General features: G+C 40.1%; 1 protein-coding gene across 1 annotated transcript in view; it reads right to left on the reverse strand.

Annotated features, from left to right (window-relative positions):
- The window catches only part of FMR1NB (FMR1 neighbor), a 74,620-nt gene extending 53,967 nt beyond the window's left edge, over positions 1-20,653 (reverse strand). The window contains exon 1 of the mRNA XM_020893683.2: positions 20,285-20,653. Coding sequence (XP_020749342.2) covers positions 20,285-20,591 — 307 coding nt within the window. The 5' untranslated portion in view covers positions 20,592-20,653. The remainder of the gene's footprint in view (positions 1-20,284) is intronic.
- Positions 20,654-26,677: the final 6,024 nt, after the last annotated feature.

A 26,677-nucleotide genomic window follows, 5' to 3' on the forward strand; every position in this document is an offset into this window, starting at 1 on the left:
CTTCATTGTGTATTACAATATCTTGACAATGTTAAAAATAACCCATTTTTTCTGTTTTATCCTACCCCCTACTCGTTCAATAAATATGTTTTTAATTCCTATTATATTTGAGGTTTTGGGAATATATCAGTGAACAGATCAGGTAAGATCCCTACCCTCATGAAGCTCACCATATAGTGGAGAAAACAAAAAAAGTAAACTAACAAATAATTATGGGCTTCCCTGATAGCTCAGTTGGTAAAGAAACTGCCTGCAATGCAGGAGACCCCAGTTCAATTCCTGGGTTGGGAAGATCTGCTGGAGAAGGGATAGGCTACCCACTCCAGTATTTTCGGGCTTCCCTTCTGGCCTGGTTAATGCCTATTATATTTGAGATTTGGGGAGTACATAAATGAACAAATCAGATAAGATCCCTACCCTCATGAAGCTTATGATATAGTAGAGAAAACAAAAAAAAGTAAACTAACAAATTAAATAACTGTAAATTGCAATGTGTGCTATGAGGAAAGTGGATATCAATACAATACAGGGTAAAGGATCTACTTTAAACAGGAGCTGACCTCTCTGAGATAGTATTTCAGCTTACAAAAAAAAAAAAGATTAGGAGAAACTGGCCATACAAGGGGCTTGGAAGCCCAGGGAACAAGAAATTAGATTAATATTGCCAGCCATATTTTACCAGATTAGAGGGCTCATTGCTCTGCATCATATAGGAAAGGAGCTACAGTTGGAAGGAGCCTTGACAGGACCTTTGTGTTCTGTACTGCCATTTGTTCACTCAGTGCCAACATTGACTACCCTTGTCAACATGCCATCTGAAGGAAGTATCAGCTGGCAGTAGCATAAAGTGACCTGAGTCTCCATACTAGGTTGTCTTCTGCAGGGAGTGTGCTCTCTGGAGTCCTTGCAGGATGCAGACTGATCTCCAACTCAGGGTACTCTAGCCTCCAAACCCTGCCAGACAGGCTTGGCTTTAGCTGAAGTGAAATACGGGTCTGCTGCAACTTATCTCAGTAGTGTCTAGCTTGGCTATCTTTCAGAAATCCCTCCAAATTTCTGGTATATAAATAAAGGTAGCACCCTTCTTGGCTCTTTGAGTTTTCAACTATTACAGATCTTTTGGTCATTTTAATGGGTACAAAAGGAAGAGGCAATTAAATGTTTACTCAAATAAGCACCCATCAGCAGCAGCCTGAACCAAAAGCCTCCAGCATGTTTAATCTCTCTCTACCACTGCTCTCTTCCCTACTCTGAAAGGCAATTATTTTTAAGTTAACATGAGCACTATTTCCTAAAGTATGTATAAGTATCATCAGCATTACATGATTTGATTTTAGGTGGAACACAGCTAAATATTTATGGGTGTATTTAATTTTCACTATTTAGGTATTTATTATGAAAGTGTAGGAAAAAATATACATGACCAGTATAGCAAAACTACCATGACACCAAACAAGGTTTGACATCACTCACCATATGGCAAACTTTTATAAAAATCCCCTTTGATATCCCTGTTCTTTCATTCTCAGAAGCAGCTGTCCTTTTCTCTCTCCAGAATCTCCCATTAGCCAGTGCCCAGGTCTTTTCAGAGCTTCCTCTTCACCTTATTAGGCTCCAGACTCTTTCCCCTCCCCCATTGTTTTTCATATGCAGAATAATTCCATCCTCTATGCTTCTAATTTGCATCTGTACACTCATTAAGCTCAGCAAATAAAAGATTAGGAACCAGCATCCCTAAATGACAACAAGAAATGATAAAGAACCAATTATGTTTCCCTGTCACAAAGAATTTTTATTTTTCAATTTCCCTGTTACCAAAAATGAAAAAAAAAAAAAAAAGACTGAAAATCTAACTATGTTTCAAAGGGAAAAAATAAAACAGACTCAAAGCTGTGGGCTTCATGGGCATGTGACCTGTGCAATCTATAGAATATGGCTCTTAAAACAGTCCTACACTTGGTTTAATGTTCTGCTATCATCTTGAAATTCTTAATACATTTTCAACAAGGGAGTCCCCTCCTACATCTTCATTTTGAAAATCATGCTGCCAGCCCTGCTCTGTAGTGAAGTATCTCAGATGAGGAACTAGATTAAACGGTGAAGAGACAGAATGCGAACAGTAGCTAATGGTATCAGCTTGAAGAGGATTTCACTAGGGCATTATTTGAGGGTCTACCTATGCTGCAGTCTTTGCTGGGCCTCAGTCTCAAATAGACCTGAATTTGCATTCTGACTCTGCCAGGTACTAGCTAGTCAACTTGGACAATTAGTAAACTTCTCTTTGCCTCAGTTTACTCATCTGAAAAATGGGAATAGAATTTACTTTGAAGAATTCTAAGCATTACATGAAGTCATACACGAAATGCTTACAATGTAAAACCAGAAATATATCATCATATGTCTTTCACTTTTTAAATTGTTTCTAACTTTAATAACATTACTTTGTTTTCAGGATATTTATTTTTATAAATAATTCTCTTAATCACAAATATGACCAGTTTTCCATTTATAACAGTGCTAGTTTCCTTTTAAAACAAATGCTTTTATATTAAAAAGTGAGGCAATTTAAAGAAAATATGAATAATTGGTAGCATTAAGATAACAAATTATGAAGGTGTTATACAAATGACTGAGGCAGGAGAAACACCTGTCTAGTGAAATCTCAATTTTTAGACAAGATAACTGAAACCTAAACAGGTAAAACGATTTATCAAAAGTCACACAGCAAGTCAGTGGCAGAATCATGATGACTCAGGTCTCCTAACTCCTAGTTCAGGGCTCCTCCAACTACCCCACATATACAAATGGTTAAAGCAAGACCAAAGTTGGTGCTTAGCATGGTACAAGGCAGCCAATCAGACCCTCTATCGAGGTTCACTGCCTCATTTACTCATCAAGCATAACAGAGAAATTAAGTATAATAATACAAAAACTAGTGAAGAGGTTCCCCGCCCCCATGGAGCTAAAACATTCTGAATATGTTACCTACTGGTAAATCTTTATTTTTCTTTTTAATCTCCCCCCAAAAAGGACATGCAATAAGGACTAACCAATAAGTTAGAGAATTGGTGGAAGAAATGGGATCAAATTCCCAGTCCTGAACTACTAGTCTCTTCATCCTGTATGCCACTAGATTATATGTCGTGTGCATAAAAACAACCTGAAACGCAAGGTCAAAATGACAATACAACCTGGAGCTATCCCAGCAGTTACTTCAGATCCCTCAACCTCAATTCTCCCTGGTGGCATTAAATCTAAGAGAACTCAGAAGATTCTATCTAGGAAGAAGGGAAATTTTAGCTCTGGGATCACGTACCCTGCTTTCACTGCAATACTCCAAGGGCATGGCCAAATTATTTTTATTTATTTTACCCTGAATATACTCTGACCACCTGGTGCAAAGAGCCGATTCATTGGAAAATACCCTGATGGCAAAAGAGAAGAGGGCAGAAGGGGATGAAATGGTCAGACGGCACCACTGACTAAATGCCACCACTGACTCAATGGACATGAATTTGAGCAAACTCCAGGAGATAGTGAAGGACAGGGAATCCTGGCATGCTGCAGTCCATGGGGTTGCAAAGAGTCAGACATGACTTAGCAACTGAATGAACAACAACAACAGTATGTTTTAGTTTGCTAAGGTCATTGTAAGAAAGCACCATAAATTTGGTGGCTTGAACAACAGAAATTTATTGTTTCAACAATTCCAGAGGCCAGAAGTCCAAAATTAAGATGTCAACAGGGTTGATTCTAAGAACTGAGAGAGAAAGCCCCTCTCCTTGGCTTATAGATGGCTGTCTACTCCCCATGTCTATTCATATAGTCTTTCTACTATCAATGTCTATCTCTGGGTTCAAATCTCTCCTTTTTATAATGAAACCATTCATACTGGATTAGGGCCCACTTCACTTTCACTTGATTACCTCTATAAAGACCTTATCTCCAAAGCAGGTCACATTCTGAGGTACTGGTCAAAAAATGTATTACAACATTTTTTGATGCAGGGAGGGGGGAGATACACATCAATCCATCACATAATTGAGTTAAATCATTTTAAATGCAAAATGATATTTAATCCATCCAGTCATATAATTACCTTTTGAGGATCTGGGAAATTTGACAACATAAAGAATTAATCATGGATTATTTTAAGAGAAAACATGTTAAACCTATATTGGAAAAAGTCCTCATGGAAATAAAGAAATCACACTGAGTAACAGAAGTAGAAAATGAAGAACTCATGAACTAAGAAAATAAAAATGTACAATATATAGTTGTGTTTTCTACTTTTTCAGAGAATGAAAAAGGTCTCAGTTTGCAAAGTTCTCAGTTTTATTTGTAACTAACATTTACAAATACATTAAAAGTAATTCAGAAATACTTTGTATTTTAGATGAATAATAGGAAAAATACATATGAATAATCTGAAGTAATATGATTTGTAAATGATCATTTAAAATGCATCTTAAAATATTTTTCAAGGAGCAGGAATCATATTTTTCTACCTTATTTAAAACAGCTGATAAGAATTCATAACGTATACTTTATTTAACACTAAATTTTATCCCCAAGCAGCCATGACACAGTATATAATGGTCTCTGTTCCTTTTACTTACAATACCTCTGCCCAATTTTTGCCTCCTTTTGACTGTGGAGGACCTTAGTTGAAGAGATGGAAGGACTCTGGGGAGGGCAGGGAGAGAGAAGTCACTGAGATTAGAGATGGGGATCATGGAAGGTCATTGGGTTTCAAGCTGGAGCTGGAGGGAGGGAGGGAGGGGGGAACACTGTGGGAAACCCAAATCCTTTATGCAGAGGAGGAGACAAAATAGTGAGGGGGTTGGGAGGGAGGGCAGGCTGAAGGAGGAAAGGTAGAGAAGGCCCTTTCTTGACAACGGTATCTTTGAGCTAAGAGAGGAGGCTGTGGGGAAAGGAAATGTACTGGATTTGCGGTGTGGGGGGGGGGCACAAAAAAGATCTGGAGGAGTAAGTGGGAAAGACTTTGAGTGACAAAAGTGAGGCCACAAGAGCACTCAGTAGAAGGAGGAAAAGGAGACTTCTGAGGAAAGAGAGTACCTGTGGGTGGTGAGGGAAGAAAAACCTGTGAGTGGGGAGATTAGGGGGCCTTTGGAGGGTCAAAACAAGCATCTGGGGGAGAGGGGTGAGCAAAGGTCTCAAGGAGGGTAAATAAGAAGATAAGGAAAGGATTTTGACTGAGGAGCTCTTTGTGAAGGTAGGTTAGAGTGAGAAGAACAATGAAGGCATTTTAAGAAAGAGATGAGAGAGTGAAGACGTTGAGTGAGGGGAGTAAAGGGCTTTATGAAATAAGGAAGAAAAATTTTTGAATGAGGGGAGAGAAGGCTTGTATGGTAAGCCAAGAAAAGTCATTATGGGGAGGTGAAGAATGAAAGGACCTTGACTAAAGGTTAATAACTTCTGGAGTGGTGATGAAGAGGGGAAAGCATTTGTGAGAGTAAGAGAGGAAACGGATTTGTGACTGAGGTGTCAGCGGGAGGGTCTTTGTGAACATACATAAAGGATAAAGTTCTCTGAGAAAGGTGAGGGAGTTTAGTACTATGTGGAGAGAGGGAAGTTCCTACTTTGTGAAAGGATTGGAGGGAAAGAGGCCTTACAGGGGAAGAAGGGAAGTCATTTGTGAGGTTAGAGCAGGCAGGGATGGCAACCATGAAAAAAAGGGAAGGGCTTCCCCGGTGGCTCAGTGGTAAAGAATCTGCCTGCAATGCAGAGACCAGGGTTCGATCCCTGGGTTGGGAAGATCCCCTGGAGAAGGACATGGCAACCCACTCCAGTATTCTTGCCTGGAGAATCCTATGGACAGAGGAGCCTGGTGGGCTACAGTCCATGGGGTTGCAGAGTCAGACACGACTGAACTACTAACACATTCACTTCCACTTTTGTGAGAGGAAGTGAGCAAGGAAAGGTCTTTGAGAAATGAGGTGATATAGAAAGGAATTTGATAGGTAAGGGGGTTAGTAAGTAAGCTTAGACCTCGGAAGTGCATGTAAACCAGGGCCCACCTCAGACAGTTCCCGGCAGATCAATCTAGAGCCTGAACAGTATAGACTGGGAAAGCACACGCCCCTGACCAGGGGCAAACCCAGTGTGGCTGAGACACTGCAAGCACTCCCCACACACGCCACTGATATTTGTTTGCAGTGTTCTTCCCTCCCCACAGCACGACTGAACAAGTGAGCCTAAAAAAAGTGACCACCTTCACCACCCCTTGTGTCAGGGCGGAAATTAAGACACTGAAGAGGCCAGCAAACAGAAGAAGCTAAAATAAACAGAGGGAACTGCTTTGGAAGTGACAGGTGCAATAGATTAAAACCCTGCAGTTAGCACCGACTACATAGGAAGGGGCCTATAGATCTTGAGAAGTATAAGCTGGATCAAGGAACTATCTGAAAATGAACTGACCCCACACTGTCTGCAACAGCTCCAGAGAAAGTCTAGATATATTTTTACTATTATCATTTTTTTAATTTTTAAGTCCTCTATTACTCCTTTAATTTTCATTTTTATAACCTACTATTACTTTGCAAAAAAAAAGACCCTATTTTTAAAGCAAACTTCATATATATATTTAACAATTTTGTGACTTTGTTTTTTTTTAATATTGTATTTTTGAGAATCTAACCTCTATCCTAGATTTTTAATCTTTGCTTTTGGGTATTTGTTATCAATTTTGTACCTTTAAGAACCCAATCTTCAGTACCAATTTTTAATTGGGAGTGAGATTACTGGCTGGATTGCTCTCTACTCCTTTGGACTCTCCTTTTTCTCCACCAGGTCGCCTCAGTCTCCTCCCTCCCCCTTCTCTTCTCTACCGAACTCTGAATCTATTTGTGTGTTCCAGGCTGTGGAGAACAATTAGGGAACTGATTCTTGTCTGCATCAGTCTCACTCCTTTTGATTCCCCCTTTTATCCTGCTGGCCACCTCTGTCTCCTTCTTCCCTCTTCTCATCACTGTGTAACTCCGTGAACGTATCTGAGGGATCCAGACTGTGGAGAGCACATAGGGAAGTGATTACTGGCTAGCTTGCTCTCTCCCCTTTTGATTCCCCCTCTTCTCCTCCTGGTCACCTCTATCTCCCTCCTCCCTCTTCTCTTCTCCATGTAACTCTGTGTACCTCTCCAGGTGCCCCTCACTGTGGAGAAACTTTTCATCATTAACCTAGATGTTTTATCATCAGTGCTGTATAAAGGGAGAAGTCTTGAGGCTACTATAAGAATAAAACTGAAAACCAGAGGCAGGAGACTTAAGTCCAAATTCTGAGAACACCAGAGAACTCCTGACTCCAGGGAACATTAATCAATAGGAGCTCATCAAACGCCTCCACACCTGCACTGAAACAAAGCACCACCAAGGGCCAAGAACTTCCAGAGAAAGACATACCATGCAAATTCTCCAGCAATACAGGAACATAGCCCTGAGCTTCAATATACAGGCTGCCCAAAGTCACATCAAACCCACTGACATCTCAAAACTCATTACTGGTCATTTCAGTGCATTCCAGAGAGAAGATATCCAGCTCCAGCCACCAGAACACCAACACAAACCTCCCTAACCAGGAAACCTTGACAAGCCACATCCCACCCACAGCAAAGAACCTCCACAATAAAGAGGAACCACAAACTGCCAGCAAACAGAAAGGCCACCCCAAACACAGCAATATAAACAATATGAAAAGGTAGAGAAATACCCAGCAGATAAAGGAACAGGATAAATACCCACCAAACCAAAAAAAAAAGAGGAAGAGATAGGGAATCTACCTGATAAAGATTCCAAATAATGATAGTGAAAATGATCCAAAATCTTGAAAGCAAATTGGAGTTACAGATAAATAGCCTGGAGACAAGGATCAAGAAGATGCAAGAAATGTTTAACAAGGACCTAGAAGAAATAAAAAAGAGTCAATATATAATGAATAATGCAATAAATGAGATCAAAAACACTCTGGAAGGAACCAAGAATAGAATAACAGAGGCAGAACATAGGATTAGTGTGGCAGAAGATAGAAAGGTAGAAATAAAGTTAATGGAGAGGAAAAAAGAATTAAAAGAAAGGAGGACAACCTCAGAGACCTCTGGGACAATGTTAAATGCCCCAACATTCGAATCATAGGCATCCCAGAAGAAGAAGACAAAAAGAAAGGGCATGAGAAAATACTTGAGGAGATAATAGTTGAAAACTTCCCTAAAATGGGGAAGGAAATAGTCACCCAAGCCCAAGAAACCCAGAGTCCCAAACAGGATAAACCCAAGGTGAAACACCCAAGACACATATTAATCAAATTAACAAAGATCAAACACAAAGAACAAATATTAAAAGCAGCAAGGGAAAAACAACAAATAACACACAAGGGGATTCCCATAAGGATAACAGCTGATCTTTCAATAGAAACTCTTCAGGCCAGAAGGGAATGGCAAGACATACTTAAAGTGATGAAAGAAAATAACCTACAGCCCAGATTACTGTACCCAGCAAGGATCTCATTCAAATATGAAGGAGAAATCAAAAGCTTTACAGACAAGCAAAAGCTGAGAGAATTCAGCACCACCAAACCAGCTCTCCAACAAATGCTAAAGGATCTTCTCTAGACAGGAAACACAGAAAGGGTGTATAAACTTGAACCCAAAACAATAAAGTAAATGGCAATGGGATCATACTTATCAATAATTACCTTAAATGTAAATGGGTTGAATGCCCCAACCAAAAGACAAAGATTGGCTGAATGGATACAAGAAAAAGACCCCTATATATGTTGTCTACAAGGGACCCACCTCGAAACAAGGGACACATACAGACTGAAAGTGAAGGGCTGGGAAAGGATAATCCATGCAAATAGAGACCAAAAGAAAGCAGGAATAGCAATACTCATATCAGTTAAGATAGACTTCAAAACAAAGTCTGTGAAAAGAGACAAAAGAAGAACACTACATAATGATCAAAGGATCAATCCAAGAAGATGTAACAATCATAAATATATATGCACGCTACATAGGAGCACTGAAATATGTAACACAAATGCTAACAAGTATGAAAGGGAAAATGAATAATAACACAATAATAGTGGGAGACTTTAACAACCCACTCACACCTATGGATAGATCACCTTAACAGAAAATTAACAAGGAAACACAAACTTTAAATGATACAATGGACCTATACCAATTATAAGTAATTGGTATCTATAGACATTTCACCCCAAAACAATGAATTCACCTTTTTCTCAGGTACACATGCAACCTTCTCCAGGATGGATCACATCCTGGGCCATAAATCTAGCCTTGGTAAATTCAAAAAAATTGAAATCATTCCAAGAATCTTTTCTGACCACAATGCAATAAGATTAGATGTCAATTACAGGAGAAAAACTATTAAAAATTCCAACATATGGAGGCTGAACAACACGCTGCTGAATAACTAACAAATCACAGAAGAAACAAAAAAAAGAAATCAAAATATGCATAGAAATGAATGAAAATGAAAATGAAAAAAAAACCCAAAACCTATGGGACACTGTAAAAGCAGTGCTAAGGGGAAGGTTCATAGCAATACAGGCTTACCTCAAGAAACAAGCAAAAGGTCAACTAAATAACCTAACTCTACACCTAAAGCAACCAGAAAAGGAAGAAATTAAGAACTCCACAGTTAGTAAAAGGAAAGAAATCTTAAAAATTAGGGCAGAAAAGGAACCAGATCTGAAAGAGACATGTGTACCCCAATGTTCATCGCAGCACTGTTTATAATAGCCAGGACATGGAAGCAACCTAGATGCCCATCAGCAGACGAATGGATAAGAAAGCTGTGGTACATATACACAATGGAATATTACTCAACCATTAAAAAGAATACATTTGAATCAGTTCTAATGAGATGCATAAAACTGGAGCCCATTATACAGAGTGAAGTAAACCAGAAAGATAAACAAGCAATACAGTATACTAATGCATATATATGGAATTTAGAAAGATGGTAATGATAACCCTATATGCAAAACAGAAAAAGAGACTCAGATGTATAGAACAGACTTTTGGACTCTATGGGAGAAGGTGAGGGTGGGATGATCTGAGAGAACAGCATGGAAACATGTATATTATCAACTGTGAAACAGATCGCCAGTCCAGGTTGGATGCATGAGACAAGTGCTCGGGGCTGGTGCACTCGGATGACCCAGAAGGACGGGATGGGGAGGGAGGTGGGAGGGGGGTTCAGGATGGGGAACACATGTAAATCCACGGCTGATTCATGTCAAAGTATGGCAAAAAAACACTACAATAGTGTAAAGTAATTAGCCTCCAACTAATAAAGATAAATGGGAAAAAAATAAAAGAAATGAGGACAACCTCTGGGACAATGTTACACACCCCAACATTTGAATCATAGGAGTCCCAGAAGAAGAGGACAAAAACAAAGACCATGAGAAGATATTTGAGAAGATAATAGCTGAAAACTTCCCTAAAATGGGGAAGGAAATAGTCACCCAAGTCCAAGAAAGCCAGAGTCCCAAACAGGATAAACCCAAGGTGAAACACCCAAGACACATATTAATCAAATTAACAAAGATCAAACACAAAGAACAAATATTAAAAGCAGCAAGGGAAAAACAACAAATAACACACAAGGGGATTCCCATAAGGATAACAGCTGATCTTTCAATAGAAACTCTTCAGGCCAGAAGGGAATGGCAAGACATACTTAAAGTGATGAAAGAAAATAACCTACAGCCCAGATTACTGTACCCAGCAAGGATCTCATTCAAATGTGAAGGAGAAATCAAAGGCTTTACAGACAAGCAAAAGCTGAGAGAATTCAGCACCACCAACAAGCTCTCCAACAAATGCTAAAAGATCTTCTCTAGACAGGAAACACAGAAAGGGTGTATAAACTTGAACCCAAAACAATAAAGTAAATGGCACTGGGATGATACTTATCAATAATTACCTTAAATGTAAATAGGCAGAATGCCCCAACCAAAACACAAAGATTGGCTAAATGGAAACAAAAACAAGACCCCTATATATGTTGTCTACAAGAGACCCACCTCGAAACAAGGGACACATACAGACTGAAAGTGAAGGGCTGGAAAAAGATATTCCATGCAAATAGAGACCAAAAGAAAGCAGGAGTAGCAATACTCATATCAGATAAAATAGACTTTAAAACAAAGGCTGTGAAAAGAGACAAAGATGGACACTACATAATGATCAAAGGATCAATCCAAGAAGAAGATATAACAATCATAAATATATATGCACCCAACATAGGAGCACCACAATATGTAAGACAAATGCTAACAAGTATGAAAGGGCAAATTAACAATAACACAAGAATAGTGGGAGAATTTAATACTCCACTCACACATATGGATAGATCACCCTAACAGAAAATTAACAAGGAAACACAAACTTTAAATGATACAATAGACCCGTTAGACCTAATTGACATCTATAGGACATAAGAGGCCAAAACAATGAATTTCACCTTTTTCTCAAGTGCACACAGAACCTTCTCCAGGATAGATCACATCCTGGGCCATAAATCTAGCCTTGGTAAATTCAAAAAAACTGAAATCATTCCAAGCATCTTTTCTGACCACAATGCAGTAAGATTAGATGTCAATTACAGGAGAAAAACTATTAACAATACCAACACAGGGAGGATGAACAACACACTGCTGAACAACCAACAAATCACAGAAAAAATCAAAATATGCAGAGAAAAGAATGAAAATGAAAACTCAACAATCCAAAACCTATGGGACACTGTAAAAGCAGTGCTAAGGGAAAGGTTCATAGCAATACAAGCATACCTCAAGAAACAAGAAAAAAGCCAAATAACCTACTCTACACCTAAAGCAACTTGTAAAGGAAGAAATTATGAACCCCAATGTTAGTAGAAGGAAAGAAATCTTAAAAATTAGGGCAGAAATAAATGCAAAAGAAGCAAAAGAGACCATAGCAAAAATTAACAAAACCAAAAGCTGGTTCTTTGAGAAGGTAAATAAAATTGACAAACCGTTAGCCAGACTCATCAAGAAACAAAGGGAGAAAAATCAAATCAACAAAGATAGAGATGAAAATGGAGAGATCACAACAGACAACACAGAAATACAAAGGATCATAAGAGACTACTATCAGAAACTACGTGCAAATAAAATGGACAACTTGGAAGAAATGGACGCATTCTTTAAAAAGTACAACATTCCAAAAGTGAACCAGGAAGAAATGGAAAATCCGAACAGACCAATGACAAGCACGGATATTGCAACTGTAATCATAAGCCTTCCAGCAAACCAAAGGCCAGGACCAGACAGCTTCACAGCTGAATTCTATCAAAAATTTAGAGAAGAACTAACACCTATCCTACTCAAACTCTTTCAGAAAATTGCAGAGGAAGGTAAACTTCCAAACTCATTCTATGAGGCCACTGTCACCCTAATACTAAAACCAGACAAAGATGCCACAAAAAAAGAAAACTACAAGCCAATATCACTGATGAACATAGATGCAAAAATCCTTAACAAAATTCTAGCAAACAGAATCCAACAACATATTAAAAAGATCATACATCATGATCAAGTGGGCTTTATCCCAGGGATGCAAGGATTCTACAATGCCCGCAAATCAATCAATGTAATACACCACTTTACCAGATTGAAAGACAAAAACCGTATCATTTTCTCAGTAGATGCAGAGAAAGCCTTTGACAAAATTCAACACCCATTTATGATAAAAACCCTCCAGAAAGCAGGCATAGAAACAACATACCTCAACATAATGAAAGCTATATATGACAAACCCTTTAGCAAACATTATCCTCAATGGTGAAAAATTCAAAGCATTTCCTGCAAAGTCAGGAACAAGACAAGGATGCCCATGCTCACCACTACTATTCAACATAGTTTTGGAAGTTTTGACCACAGAAATCAGAGCATAAAATGAAATAAAAGGAATCCAGATTGGAAAAGAAGAAGTAAAACTCTGTTTGCAGATGACATGATCCTCTACATAGAAAACCCTAAAGACTCCACCAGAAAATTACTAGAGCTAATCAATGAATATAGTAAAGTTGCAGGATATAAAATTAATACACAGAAATCCCTTGCATTCCTATATACTAACAATGAGAAAACAGAGAAATTAAGGAAACAATTCCATTCACCATTGCAACAAAAAGAATAAAATACTTAGGAATATATCTACCTAAAGAAACAAAAGACCTATATATAGAAACTATAAAACACTGATGAAAGAAATCAAAGAGGACACACACAGATGGAGAAATAGACCATGTTCATGGATTGGAAGAATCAATGTAGTGAAAATGAGAATACTACCCAAAGCAATCTATAGATTCAGTGCAATCCCTATATAGCTACCAATGGTATTTTTCGGAGAACTAGAACAAATAATGTCACAATTTGTATGGAAATACAAAAAATGTCGAATAGCCAAAGCAATCTTGAGAAAGAAGAATGGAACTGGAAGAATCAACCTGGCTGACTTCAGGCTCTACAAAGCCACAGCCATCAAGGCAGTATGGTACTGGCACAAAGACAGAAATATGGATCAGTGGAACACGATAGAAAGCCCAGAGATAAATCCTCATACTGATGGACACCTTATCTTTGACAAAGGAGGCAAGAACATACAATGGAGAAAAGACAATCTCTTTAGCAAGTGGTGCTGGGAAAACTGGTCAATGATTTGTAAAAAAAAAATGAAACTATACACTTTCTAACACCATACCCAAAAATAAACTCAAAATAGATTAAAGATCTAAACCTAATATCAGAAACTGTAAAACTCCTAGAGGAAAATATAAGCAAAAAACTCTCTGACATAAATCACAGCAGGATCCTATATGACCCACCTCCCAGAGTAATGCAAAGAAAAGCAAAATAAACAAATGGGACCTAGTTAAACTTAAAAAGCTTTTGCACATCGAAGGAAACTATAAGCAAGGTGAAAAGACAGCCCTCAGAATGGGAGAAAATAATAGCAAATGAAGCAACTGACAAAGAATTAATCTCAAAAATATACAAGCGACTCCTGCAGCTCAATTGCAGAAACATAAAAGACCCAATCAAAAAAATGGGCCAAAGAACTAAACATGCATTTCTCCAAAGAAGACATACAGATGGCTAATAAACACATGAAAAGATGCTCAACATCACTAATCATTAGAGAAATGCAAATCAAAATCACAATGAGGTACCATTTCACGCCAGTCAGAATGGCTGCTATCCAAAAGTCTACAAGCAATAAATACTGGAGAGTGTCTGGAGAAAAGGGAACCCTCTTACACTGTTGGTGGGAATGCAAACTAGTACAGCCACAATGGAGAACAGTGTGGAGATTCCTTAAAAAAAAAAAATGGAAACAGAACGGCCATATGACCCAGCAATCCCACTTCTGGCATATACACTGAGGAAACCAGAATTGAAAGAGACGTGTACCCCAGTGTTCATCACAGCACTGTTTCTAATAGCCAGGACATGGAAGCAACCTAGATGCTCATCAGCAGACGAATGGATAAGAAAGCTGTGGTACATATACACAATGGAATATTACCCAGCCATTAAAAAGATACATTTGAATCAGTTCTAGTGAGGTGGATGAAACTGGAGCCTATTATACAGAGTGAAGTAAGCCAGAAAGAAAAACACCAATACAGTATACTAACGCATATATATGGAATTTAGAAAGATGGTAATGATAACCCTGTATGCGAGACAGCAAAAGAGACACAGATGTATAGAACAGTCTTTTGGACTCTGTGGGAGAGGGCGAGGGTGGGATGGTTTGGGAGAATGGCATTGAAACATGTATATTATCATATGTGAAATGGATTGCCAGTCCAGGTTCAATGCATGATACAGGGTGCTCAGGGCTGGTGCACTGGGATGACCCAGAGGGATCAGATGGGGAGGGAGGTGGGAGAGGGGTTCAGGATGGGAAACACATGTACACCCATGGCGGATTCATGTCAATGTATGGCAAAACCAATAAAATATTGTAAAGTAATTAGGCTCAAAAAAAAAAAACAAAATAAAATGTAAAAAAAAAGAGAGAGAGAGAGAGCAGGTATGGAGGTTAGCACTTTTAACGTGAGGTGAGGGAGCTTAGTAATGATACATAGGAAAAGGAGTACGTCAGGCTTATGTTTTCATCCTGCTTATTTAACTTACATTCAGTACATCATGAGGAACGCTGAAGCTGGATGAAGCACAAGCTGTAATCAGGATAGCCGGGAAAAATATCAATAACCTCAGATATGCAGATGACACCACCCTTATGGCAGAAAGTGAAGAACTAAAGTGCCTCTTGATGAAAGTGAAAGAGGAGCGTGAAAAGTTGGCTTAAAGCTCAACATTCAGAAAACTAAGATCATGGCATCCAGTTCCATCACTCCATGGCAAATAGATGGGAAAAAAATGTGGAAACAGTGTCAGACTTTATTTTTTAGACTCCAAAATCACTGCAGATGGTGACTGCAGCCAGGAAATTAAAAGATGCTTACTCCTTGGAGGGAAAGTTATGACCAACCTAGATAGCATATTAAATGCAGAGACATTACTTTGCCAACAAAGGTCCATCTAGTCAAAGCTATGGTTTTTCCAGTAGTCATGTATGGATGTGAGAGTTGAACCATAAAGAAAGCTGAGCACCGAAGAATTGATGCTTTTGAACTGTGGTGTTGGAGAAGACTCTTGAGAGTCCCTTGGACTACAAGGAGATCCAACCAGTCCATCCTAAAGGAGATCAGTCCTGGGTGTTCATTGGAAGGACTGATGTTGAAACTGAAACTCCAATACTTTGGTTACCTGATGTGAACAGCTGACTCATTGGAAAAGACCCTGATGCTGGGAAAGATTGAAGACAGGAGGAAAAGGGGATGACAGAGGATGAGATGGTTGGATGGCATCACCGACTCAATGGACATGGGTTTGGGTGGACTCTGGGAGTTGGTGATGGACAGAGAGGCCTGGCATGCTGCAGTTCACAAAGAGTCGGACATGACTGAGCACCTGAACTGAGACTGAACTGTTACTGATTATGTGATAGGAGATAATGAAAAGTTCTTAGGAGAAATGAGGGATGGAAGTCCTTCATTAGGGAAAGAAGGGCATTTGTGCAAGTTGGTGAGGAAATTTAGTAGCTTGTGAAAGGAAGCTAGGGAAGAAGACCTTTCAGAGAAGACCTACTTTAAGTAAAGACACTGAAACATTCATCAAAACCTCCCTATAAAGAAAAGTTTAGGAGCAGATGGCTTCACTAGTGATTTCTATCAAATATTTAAAGAAGTAATACTGATCCTTCTCAAACTCTTCCAAAAACAGAAAAAGAGGGAACAGGTCTTTACTCATTCTATGATGCCAGTATTAACCTTATACCAAATCCAGACAGATACCACACACAAAAAAAATCTACAAACCAATATCACATATAAATATATATACAAAATACTGGCAAATCAAATGCAACCGCATATTAAAAAGAGTATACAAAATGACCAAGTGGAGTTTAATCCCAAGAATCCAAGGATGGTTCAACATAAGAATATCAATGGAACACACCACCTTAACAGAATGAAGGAAAAGAAAAAACTCACATGATCATCTCAATTGATACAGAGAAAATATCTGGCAAAATCCAACAACTTTTATGATCAAACCACTCACCAACCTATGGATAGAAGGGATTTTCCTCAATATGATAAAGAGCATTTATGAAAAATCAACAGCTAACATCATAATCAATAGCGAAAAACCAAAAGCTTTCCCACTAAGATCAGGAGAAAGATAAGGATACCCACTTCTACCACTGCTATTCAACACTGTATTGAAAGTTCTAGTCAGAGCAAGTAGAATATAAAATGAAATAAAAGGCATCCAAAATATAAAAGGAAAAAAAAACTATATTCACAGATAAAATAATTCTATAGGCAGAATATTTTTTAAAATTCACAGCAAAACTTACTAGAGCTCATACAATTCAGCCAAACTGTAGGGTACAAGATCAACATGCAAAAATAAGTCGTGCTTCTATACACCAGCAATAAATAATCCAAAAAGGAAATTAAAACAACTCCATTTACAATAGCACCCTAAATAATAAAATATCTAGGACTAAATTTGACCAAGGAGGTTAAAGACTTGTATAATGAATACTATAAAACATTGCTGAAATAAATTAAAGAATATATCCATTAATGGAAAGTCATGCCATGTTCATAGCTTGAAAGACTTGATATTGTTATGACAGCAATACTGCCCACTGTGATCTACAGATTCAATACAATCTCTATCAAAACTTGTGACCTTTTTGCATAAATAGAAAAGCTAGTCCTCAAATTTATATGGAATTATAAGAGGCCTTGAATACTCAAAGCAATATGAGAAGGAACAAAACTGAAGGAATCAGATGTCCAAATTTCTCAACTTGCGACAAACCTATAGCAATCAGAGTATGGTACTGGCATAGGAACAGACACATAGACCAACAGAACAGAACTTAAGAGTCCATCAATAAACCCATAGGTCTATGGTCGACTGATTTTCAACAAGGGTGCCAAGACTATTCAAAGGGGAATGAATAGTCTCTTCAACAAATGACACTGAAATAACGATATTCACATGCAAAAGAATGTTAGACCCCTAACATACACCACAAACAAAAATTAATACAAACCAGGTCAACAACCTAAATATAAGGACTAAAACCACAGAACCATTAAAATAAAACGAATGAATGGATAAAGAAGCTGTGATACATATATACAATGGACTATTACTCAGCCACAAAAAGGAACATGTTTTGAGTCCATTCTGATGAGGTAGATGAACCTAGTGCCTACCATACAGAGTGAAGTTAGAAAGAGAAAAATAAATAGCATACACTAATGCATATATCTAGAATACAGAAAGATGGTACTGATGAATCTATTTGCAGGGTAACAATGGAGACTCAGACATAGAGAAGAGGCTTATTGATATGGGGGCGGAAGCAGGAGGAGAGGGTGGGACAAATGGAGAGAGTAGCATGGAAACATATACACATTTTACCATATGTAAAATATATAGCCAATGGGAATTTGCTGTATGACTCAGGGAACTCAACCTAGAGGGGTGGGATGGGGTGGAAGGTGGGAGGGAGGTTCAAGAGAGAGGGGACATATGTATACCTATGGCTGATTCATGTTGATATATGGCAGAAACCAACACAATACTATAAGGAGAGTATCCTTCAATTAAAAATACATATTTTTTAAAAAAGAAAGTGAAAAGAAAACCTACAGAATGAGAAAAAATATTTAAAAATCACATATTCTGAATATATGAAGAACTCTTACAACTCAGTAACAAAACTACAAACAATCCACTTTTAAATGGTCAAATGATTTGAATAGATATTTCTGCAAAGAGTATACACAAATATACAAAAACACATGAAAAGTTACTCAATATTATTATTCATTAGGGAAATACTAATGAAAACCACAATAAGATACCACTTCACTTGCACTAGGATGGTGCTCATAAATAAGGGAGATGGTAAAAAATCCTGGTTAAATGAGGACCCTCATACACTGTCATGGGCTTCCCAGGGAGTGCTGTGCTGTGCTATGTACTAAGTTGCTTCAGTCGTGTCTGATTCTTTGCAATCCTATGGATTGCCTGTCAGGCTCCTCTGTCCATGGGATTGTCCAGGAAAGAATACTGGAGTGGGTTGCCATTTCCTTCTCCAGGGGATCTTCCCCACCCAGGGATTGAACCCGTGTCTCTTAAGTCTCCTGCACTGGTAGGTGTGTTCTTTACCATTAGTGCCACCTGGGAGCTTGCCTGTCAATGCAGGAGATGTAAGAGATATGGGTTTCATCACTGGTCGGGAAGATGTCCTGGAGAAGGGCATGGCAACCCACTCCAGTAATGTTGCCTGAAGAATCCCAGAGACAAATGAACCTGTTGGGCTACAGTCCATAAGGTCGCAAAGAGTCAGACATTACTGAAGCGACTTAGCACACAGCACACATACACTGTCAGTGGCAATATAAATGGCTCAACCACTTTGGAAAAAATTTGGGACTTCCTCAAACAGTTCAACATGGAATTCCCATTTGACCTAGCAATTCCACTCCTAGGTACATGCCCAAGAGAACTGAAAACATAAACAAAAATCTGTACAAGAATATTCATAACAATGGGGCTTCCCTGGTAGCTCAGCTGTAAAGAACCCTCTTGCAATGCAGGAAACCCCGGTTCAATTCCGAGGTTGGCAAGATACTGTGGAGAAGGGAAGGGCACTCCACTCCAGTATTCTTGGCTTCCCTGGTGGTTCAAATGGTAAAGAATCCACCTGCAATGTGGGAGACCTGGGTTTGATCCCTGGATTGGGAAGATCCCCTGAAGAAGAGCATGGCAACCCACTCCAGTATTCTTGCCTGGAGAATCCCCATGGACAGAGGAGCCTGGTGGACTACAGTCCATGGGGTCGTAGAGTTGGGCATGACTGAGTGACTAAGCACATTCTAAACAGTATTATTCAAAATAGCCAGCAACTGGAAAAAGAAAAACCCTGGGAAAAAAAACCCAAAAGCCCAGCAATTTGATAAATGGACAAACAAAACATTCATACCACAGAATAGTATTCAGCCATAAAAAAGGGATGAAGCACCGATACATATGCTACAATATTCCAAAATCTCGAAACCATTACACCAAATAGAACAAGCCATATACAAAGAAGGACAAATATTACAAATTCCCATTGATAGTAAAAGTCCAGAACAAATCCATAGGGACGGGACCTGGAAAATGAGTAACTGCTGTCTTAGTGGGTATAGGTTTGAATTCGGGGTGAGGAAAATATTTTTAAACTAGAGAGAGGAGGTGGCTGCTCAATGTTTCAATATCTAAATGCCACCACGCTGTTCACGACCAGTTTATGTTCCGAGAGTTTCACCTCCGTTTTGTTTTATAAAATGGCAGGAGGTGGGGGAGGGGGTAGAGCTTTGTGCAGGCAAGTGGGGAGGGAAGGGCTTTCTGAGCTGAGGGAAAGAACGGAAGGTGCCTCTGAAGGGAGAGTAGGGAAGCCATTTGTCTATCAATAAGAGGGCCAACTCTGAGGGAGGCATGGATGGCCTTCACATCGCCGCGCGCAGAAGTCGCCCCCTTCGGCATCTTCCCCTCACCCTCACCCTCCAGTTACCCTGAGAGACCCCTGCCCAATGTCCTCCAGGCAGGCACTCACCAGAATTCATGGAGAAACACAGCAGCAGGAGGAACCAGAAACCTAGCAGGAACAGTGTGAAGCGCTGGCTGACCCACACCTTTACTCTAGATAGGAGTGTCTCACCCGGGACGCCACGCACAGATGCATGCCCGCTAGACTGCGGCGCGGACGCCATGCTACCCCCAGGGAGCGACCCCGTCGCTGGGTTAGCTCTGCTCTCCCCTTCCAAATTGACCATCCTGGAGCGCGCCTGCTGCAAGACTCGGATCTTTGCCCGTGTCCTCGGCCGGGTCTTCCGCCGGTTCGGCTTCCTGTCAGTAGGCATAACTCGGGATGCCCGTCTCACTGAGGCGCTCCGTCTCTGATGGCCGCCCAAGACCCAGAAGACCTCGGGGCAGTGACGCTTACGTGACACACCCCCCCCCTCCCCTGCAGCACGTGCGGCCCTCGTGCCGTACCTAGGCCACACCCATTCGTAACGGCGTGGCATGTCTGGTTGTTTGTGCCCATGCGCCTCACGCAAGGCCCAGCCCTTCTAGGGCGTGGTAAACATTGTCTAATGAATGGGTGGGCCCCAGCGGCCTGTGCCGGCAGCCAAGTGGCATCAAGCACCAACAGAAAAGCCTCACTAGAATTTGTACATCAGCCTTGCCTCTTAATTCCGCTTCAAAGTCAGTCCTCTGACACCTCTGTGGTCACCACAGTTAGTCACTGCAGCACCGCCAGATAAATGTGGCTTTTTAAATGTAAATTTGCATTAATTAAAATTAAATGGAATTAAGAAATTGCTTCCTCAGTCCCCGTAGCCCCATACCAAGTATTTGGTAGCCACACATGGCTCTGGTGACCATATCAGACAGGGGGAAAAAACGAGCATCTCCGAAATGGCAGAAAGTCGTTATGGGCAGCGCTGGATGGGAAAAGTGACCATCGGGACTATGATAGTCAAGTACTTGCTACCCTACAGTAGGAGCTTTTAAGTGGAACAACATGGTATTTGCCTTTAGAGACCTTAAGGTTGTTATGAATAAATGAAACAATGGGACAGTATGATAATACAAAGTGTGTGCTGCTGCTGCTAAATCACTTCAGTCGTGTCTGACTCTGTGCGACCCCATAGATGGCAGCCCACCAGGCTCCTCCATCCATGGGATTTTCCAGGCAAGAGTACTGGAGTGGGTTGCCATTGCCTTCTCCGCAAAGTATGTGAGGAACACAAAAAAGAGATTCAGAACCCTTCAGTTTGATTCCCATCATTTGTCACTAATGAATTAGGTGGTCCTAAGTGCCTGCCTTCACCTGTGCCTCAGTGCTGCATGTATAAAATGAGAGAGTTAACATTGTCTGAAAGTCCCCTCCTGATTCTAAAATCTGACTCTTGGGCAAAATCCCATTAACTCGCTTGGTTTGGGCACATCTGGAAAAGCATCTTGTAGGTGATGCTGGAGCACCTGTTCAACTACCTTGGTCTAGTTTTCAAGTGATGTGAAAACCACCCCCTTCAAATGCATTTTCATCTTTTTTTCTTACTAAATTTTACTCTGACTTTCCAAATGGTTTTCTACTAATTGTATTCTACTGTCCTTGTTATTTTTTCCAATGTTAATAAGCATTCTATAGTGGGAAGGAGGAAGGAATTTTTCCTACATAAATAATTCTTGAAATGTAGCATACTCCACTTCACCCCCACATCTAGGAGCAATTCATAATGCTCTGTAGTTTATCAAAGGAGCTGACAGAAAAAGGCGCTGCTTTCCTTCCCTTTTATCTTTTTTTTTTATTTATTTTTATTAGTTGGAGGCTAATTACTGTACAATATTGTAGTGGTTTTTGTCATACATTGACATGAATTAGCCATGGATTTACATGTATTCCCCATCCCGATCCCCCCTCCCACCTCCCTCTTGACCCGATCCCTTTTTTAATATCTCTCTCTCTTTATTTTTTTGGCCTCAACTTTACAAAACTAATTTGACCAGAGGACAACAATATTAGCAGCTTTCGAAATTACTGTCTTCAACTGTGAGTTGAAGTGTCTGAGATTTTACTGTACTTCTGAGTAACAAGGCAGACTGCCATAGTCTCATAAATGCTGGCAGAAGATGCAAGACTACTGGGTTAAGGACAAAGGACAAAACCTCCCCAAGACATGCAGACACTCGAGAGACTCATGAACAATTGTCTTCCAACAGCAATACCTTGTTTGTGTCATAGAATCCGTGGAAAATGAGCCTGTGACTAGGCAAACACAGCCACCCTGATCTCTCATGGACTAAGTTAGAGCACACAATTAGGAACTCAGCTCTCTGCCACTTCACGGGTTGTGCTCTCTGAGCCTTAGTTTTCCTTTTGCAAATGATGAGCTGTGGACATCCTGGTTGTGAAGAGTCTTTCAGCTCTGGCTCGATGTGACTTATACTTGATTGCAGCATTTGATGTTGCTGTCAACAGGCAAGGCATGGCAGTTCTGTACCAGTGCAATACTCGTGAGCAATTCACATTATGCTGCTAGAAATCTGCATTATTAACAAAAACTCAGGAGGACAAAATCTCTAAGATTGAGCCTAGGCACTTCCTGTTTTACAAAACACTAATTCAAGATTGGGGGGGGGGGCACTAAATGCCATGTGAAGTATCCACCTTATAGACTATCAAATGGAGATTTAAATCCTGCACTGGGTTTCCTCTTTCATCCTGTATTTTTAAGGGAACTAAATTTGATAGTTTTTCTTCCTGGGTTCTAAAATCACTGTGGATGGTGACTGCAACCATGAAATCAGAAGACAATTGCTTCTTGGCAGGAAAGCTATGACAAACCTAGACAGTGTGTTGAAAAGCAGAGACATCACTCTGCCAACAAAGATCTGTATAGTCAAGGCTATGGTCTTCCCAGTGGTCACATACAGTTGTGAGAGCTGGACCATAAAGAAGGCAGAATGCCAAAGAATTGATGCCTTCAAACTGTGGTGCTGGAGAAGACTCCTGAGAGTCCCTTGGACAGCAAGGAGATCAAACCAGTCAATCTTAAAGGAAATCAACCCTGAATATTCATTGGAAGGACTGATGCTGAAGCTGAAGCTCCAGTATTTTGGTCACCTGATGCAAACAGCTGACTCACTGGAAAAGTCCCTGATGCTGGGAAAGACTGAGGGCAGAAGAGGGCATCAGAGGATGAGATGGCTGGATGGCATCACTGATGCAATGGACATGAACTTGGGCAAACTTCAGGAGATGATGAGGGACAGGGAGGCCTAGCACGCTGCAGTCCATGGGGTTGCAAAGAGTCAGAGATGACTGGGTGACTCAACAAGAACAGAATTTTATAGTAGTCAACCCAGTTGTAATTAGGGAGAAAAATCTGTTGCATGGTCATGAATACAAGAAGTGCTTCATGAGATGGTACATCCACTGCTCAGAATGTAACTATCATTCTTGTGGAAAATTGAGAATTGACACTTTTAAAAATATCACTATAGACAAGTAATCAGGGGAATACAAATTAATCAACAATGAGATAATTTATGCTAATCAGATTGAAAAAAATTAATAAACGTTCACAAGAATGTACAGAAATGTGAACTCAATCATTGCTGGTGAAGGTGCAAAAGTGTACAACCACTTAAGACAGTAATTTGACAGCACTTTGAAAGGTTAAATATTCACATTGTGACACAGAAGTTTCACTTTTAGGTATCTCTCCTGTCACCCATGACATGTACAAGGACATTCACTGTTATGGTGAAAGCAATGTAAAGGATCACTGAAATTGCCTTGTGATGCAGGGAAGTGGAAACAAATTGTTTGTTTCTGCAATGTATTAGTAGGTAGTTCTTAATGATGATCAGGATCAATCACCTTAGCTGACACAGTAATTCTTTTTATTTATTTATTTTTTGGGGGGTGGATCTACCTAGTGGCATAAGGTGGCAGTTTCAGCTTCTAATTTCATGGAACCATTGTTGTGTTCTGTGAAAGAGATATTTCTTTCTTGAATAATGAGCTTCAAAAATAGCAGAGATCAGAGAATGAGGAGCAAAGTGCAAACATTTGTACTAGCGTGTTGTTAGGCATCATTCTCACCATCATCCCTTAGTCTTTAGCCCCATGTATTCTGAGTCTGGGGAACATGGTGCCTCATGTTGGTTACTGGCCCTGGTTCGGAATGTACCACACATCCTGCTGGACAGCACACCAGACTCACAGCGTGCTTTCTCGGAGGTGGTATCATAACTAGTTTTTCAACAATTGATTTCACTGTTCTAGTAAGTGAACTTTTTTTTTTTGTGCTATAATTGACAAATAAAATTGTAAGATACTTAAAGTGTACACGTGATGACTGTGAACAGATTCCTAGCATTGAAGTTAATTAACACATCTATCACCTCACATATCTCTCTCTTTTTTTTTTTTTTGGTGAGAAACTTTAAGTTCTCCTCTTAGGACATTTCAATTATACAATATAATGTTAGTGACTATAGTCACCATGCTATATGTTAGCTCCTCAGACCTTATCCATCTTACAAGTGAAGTTTGTACCCTTTACCAATCTCTCTTGGTTTCCCCTGCCCACCAGCCCACCAGCCCCCTATTCTTTGTTTCTGAGTTTCACTTTGTGTGTGTGTGTGTGTGTGTGTGTGTGTGTGTGTGTGTGATTCCATATGTAAGTGATACCACACAGTATTTGCCTTATTTAAATTAGTATAATGTCCTCAGGAGAAGGAAATGGCAACCCACTCCAGTATTCTTGCCTAGAGAATCCCATGGACAGAAGAGCCTGGTAGGCTGCTGTCTATGGGGTCACACAGAGTTGGGCATGACTGAGTTGACTTAGCAGCAGCAGCAGCATAATGTCCTTAAGTTCCATTCATGTTATCACAAATGGCAGATTTTCTTTTTCCTTACGGCTGAATGCCATTCCAGTGTCTGTCTGTGTGTGTGTGTGTGTGTGTGTGTGTGTGTGTGTGTGTGTGTGTGTGTGTGTGACATCTTCTTTGTCCATACTTCTTCAAGAGAAGTTTCCTAACCCTCAGACCAGGTTAGATCCCCTTTTTGTAGTTTCCTATGAGGTTACGTTATAACATCACTAATCTTCTGGTGCTTGAATGGGAAGAACAGAATTCACAGTTAATTCAGAGAAAGATCTGCTCCATGTTTACTGCCTTCTGCATTCCCTGTTTAGGAGCTCTTGCAGGACAGAATGGACTTGGTAGCTTTTCTTTGTTTACATTGAGTTGAATTTCATCTGTTAAGCACATATGTTTCCAAACCCTCCACCCAATGTTACCACCCCATCAACAAAGGTGGGAGAGTGGAGAATTTTTTCTCTTCTTTCTGGAATTGGCATGGGACACCAAAGTGTCTAGAAAAGTCCCAAACCCTCCAGGGTTTATGAGGTGGCTTAAGAGAATAAACTGCCAACCTTGGTGTATTAAAACAACAAAGGTTGAGTGCTTGTTCACACTACCTGCCCAGCACAGATTGACAGGGGCATTCTGCTGATTGTCATCACTGAGACCTGGCTTGGCAGTTATAGGAAGTTATAGGGCCATGTGTCACTTGAGGGAGACACATGCTCAGAAGGAAACAGGATCCAGGAAGTTGGGTGAGCCCTAGAAACATTTAACACCAGCATCATTGCTAACAGCTGTCCTTTACTGAGGAGGAGCCATGTGCTGGACATTCTGCTAAGCACATTTCTTTCATCCTCCTTATAGACCTGAGGTCAGTGTTAATATCTCCACTTTTAGGGAAAACAGAGATTCAGAGAGATTATGTGACCTTTTTGAGGCTACAGGTGATATTTAAGCTGCCCCTCTGCCCACACACACCTGGCAGGTGAGTCTGCCAACCAGACTGCATCACCTACACTACACCACAGAACTCGATGCCCTTTCCAGAACCCTGTGCTTTGACACTTCTGATGTTCCTGTCCTGGCAAAAGTGTATTTTGTCAAACTCCTGTTCACTCCTTGTGACCCAATTCAAACCAGATCTCTCTGTGAAACTTCTTCTTTTTAAAAAATTATTTATTTGGCTGTACAGGGTCTTAGCTGTGGCATGTAGGATCTTTAGTTGTGGTATTCAAACTCTTAGGGACTCGTGCCCTCTGCATTGGGAGTGTCTTAGCCACTGGACCACCAGGGAAGTCCTCTATGAAACTTCTGACTTCCTCCTACAGAATTCATTGCCTCAGCCTCAGGTGCACTCAGTTCAAATCCCTAGCAGGACACTCATCACATGAATTTATTAATATTATCTGTTTACCTAATTTCTTCCACTGGACTGTGGCAACTTGAACAAGGGAACCATATCCCATTTCTCTCTGTGTTTACAGGGAAGAAGCAGAATAGCTTGAATAACAGCCAATATTAGTTATACATACATGCCAGACACGGGTCTAAGGCCTTTACA

This window comes from Odocoileus virginianus, unplaced genomic scaffold (genome assembly GCF_023699985.2).
Source record: "Odocoileus virginianus isolate 20LAN1187 ecotype Illinois unplaced genomic scaffold, Ovbor_1.2 Unplaced_Scaffold_7, whole genome shotgun sequence".
NCBI classification, from domain to species: Eukaryota; Metazoa; Chordata; class Mammalia; order Artiodactyla; family Cervidae; genus Odocoileus; species Odocoileus virginianus.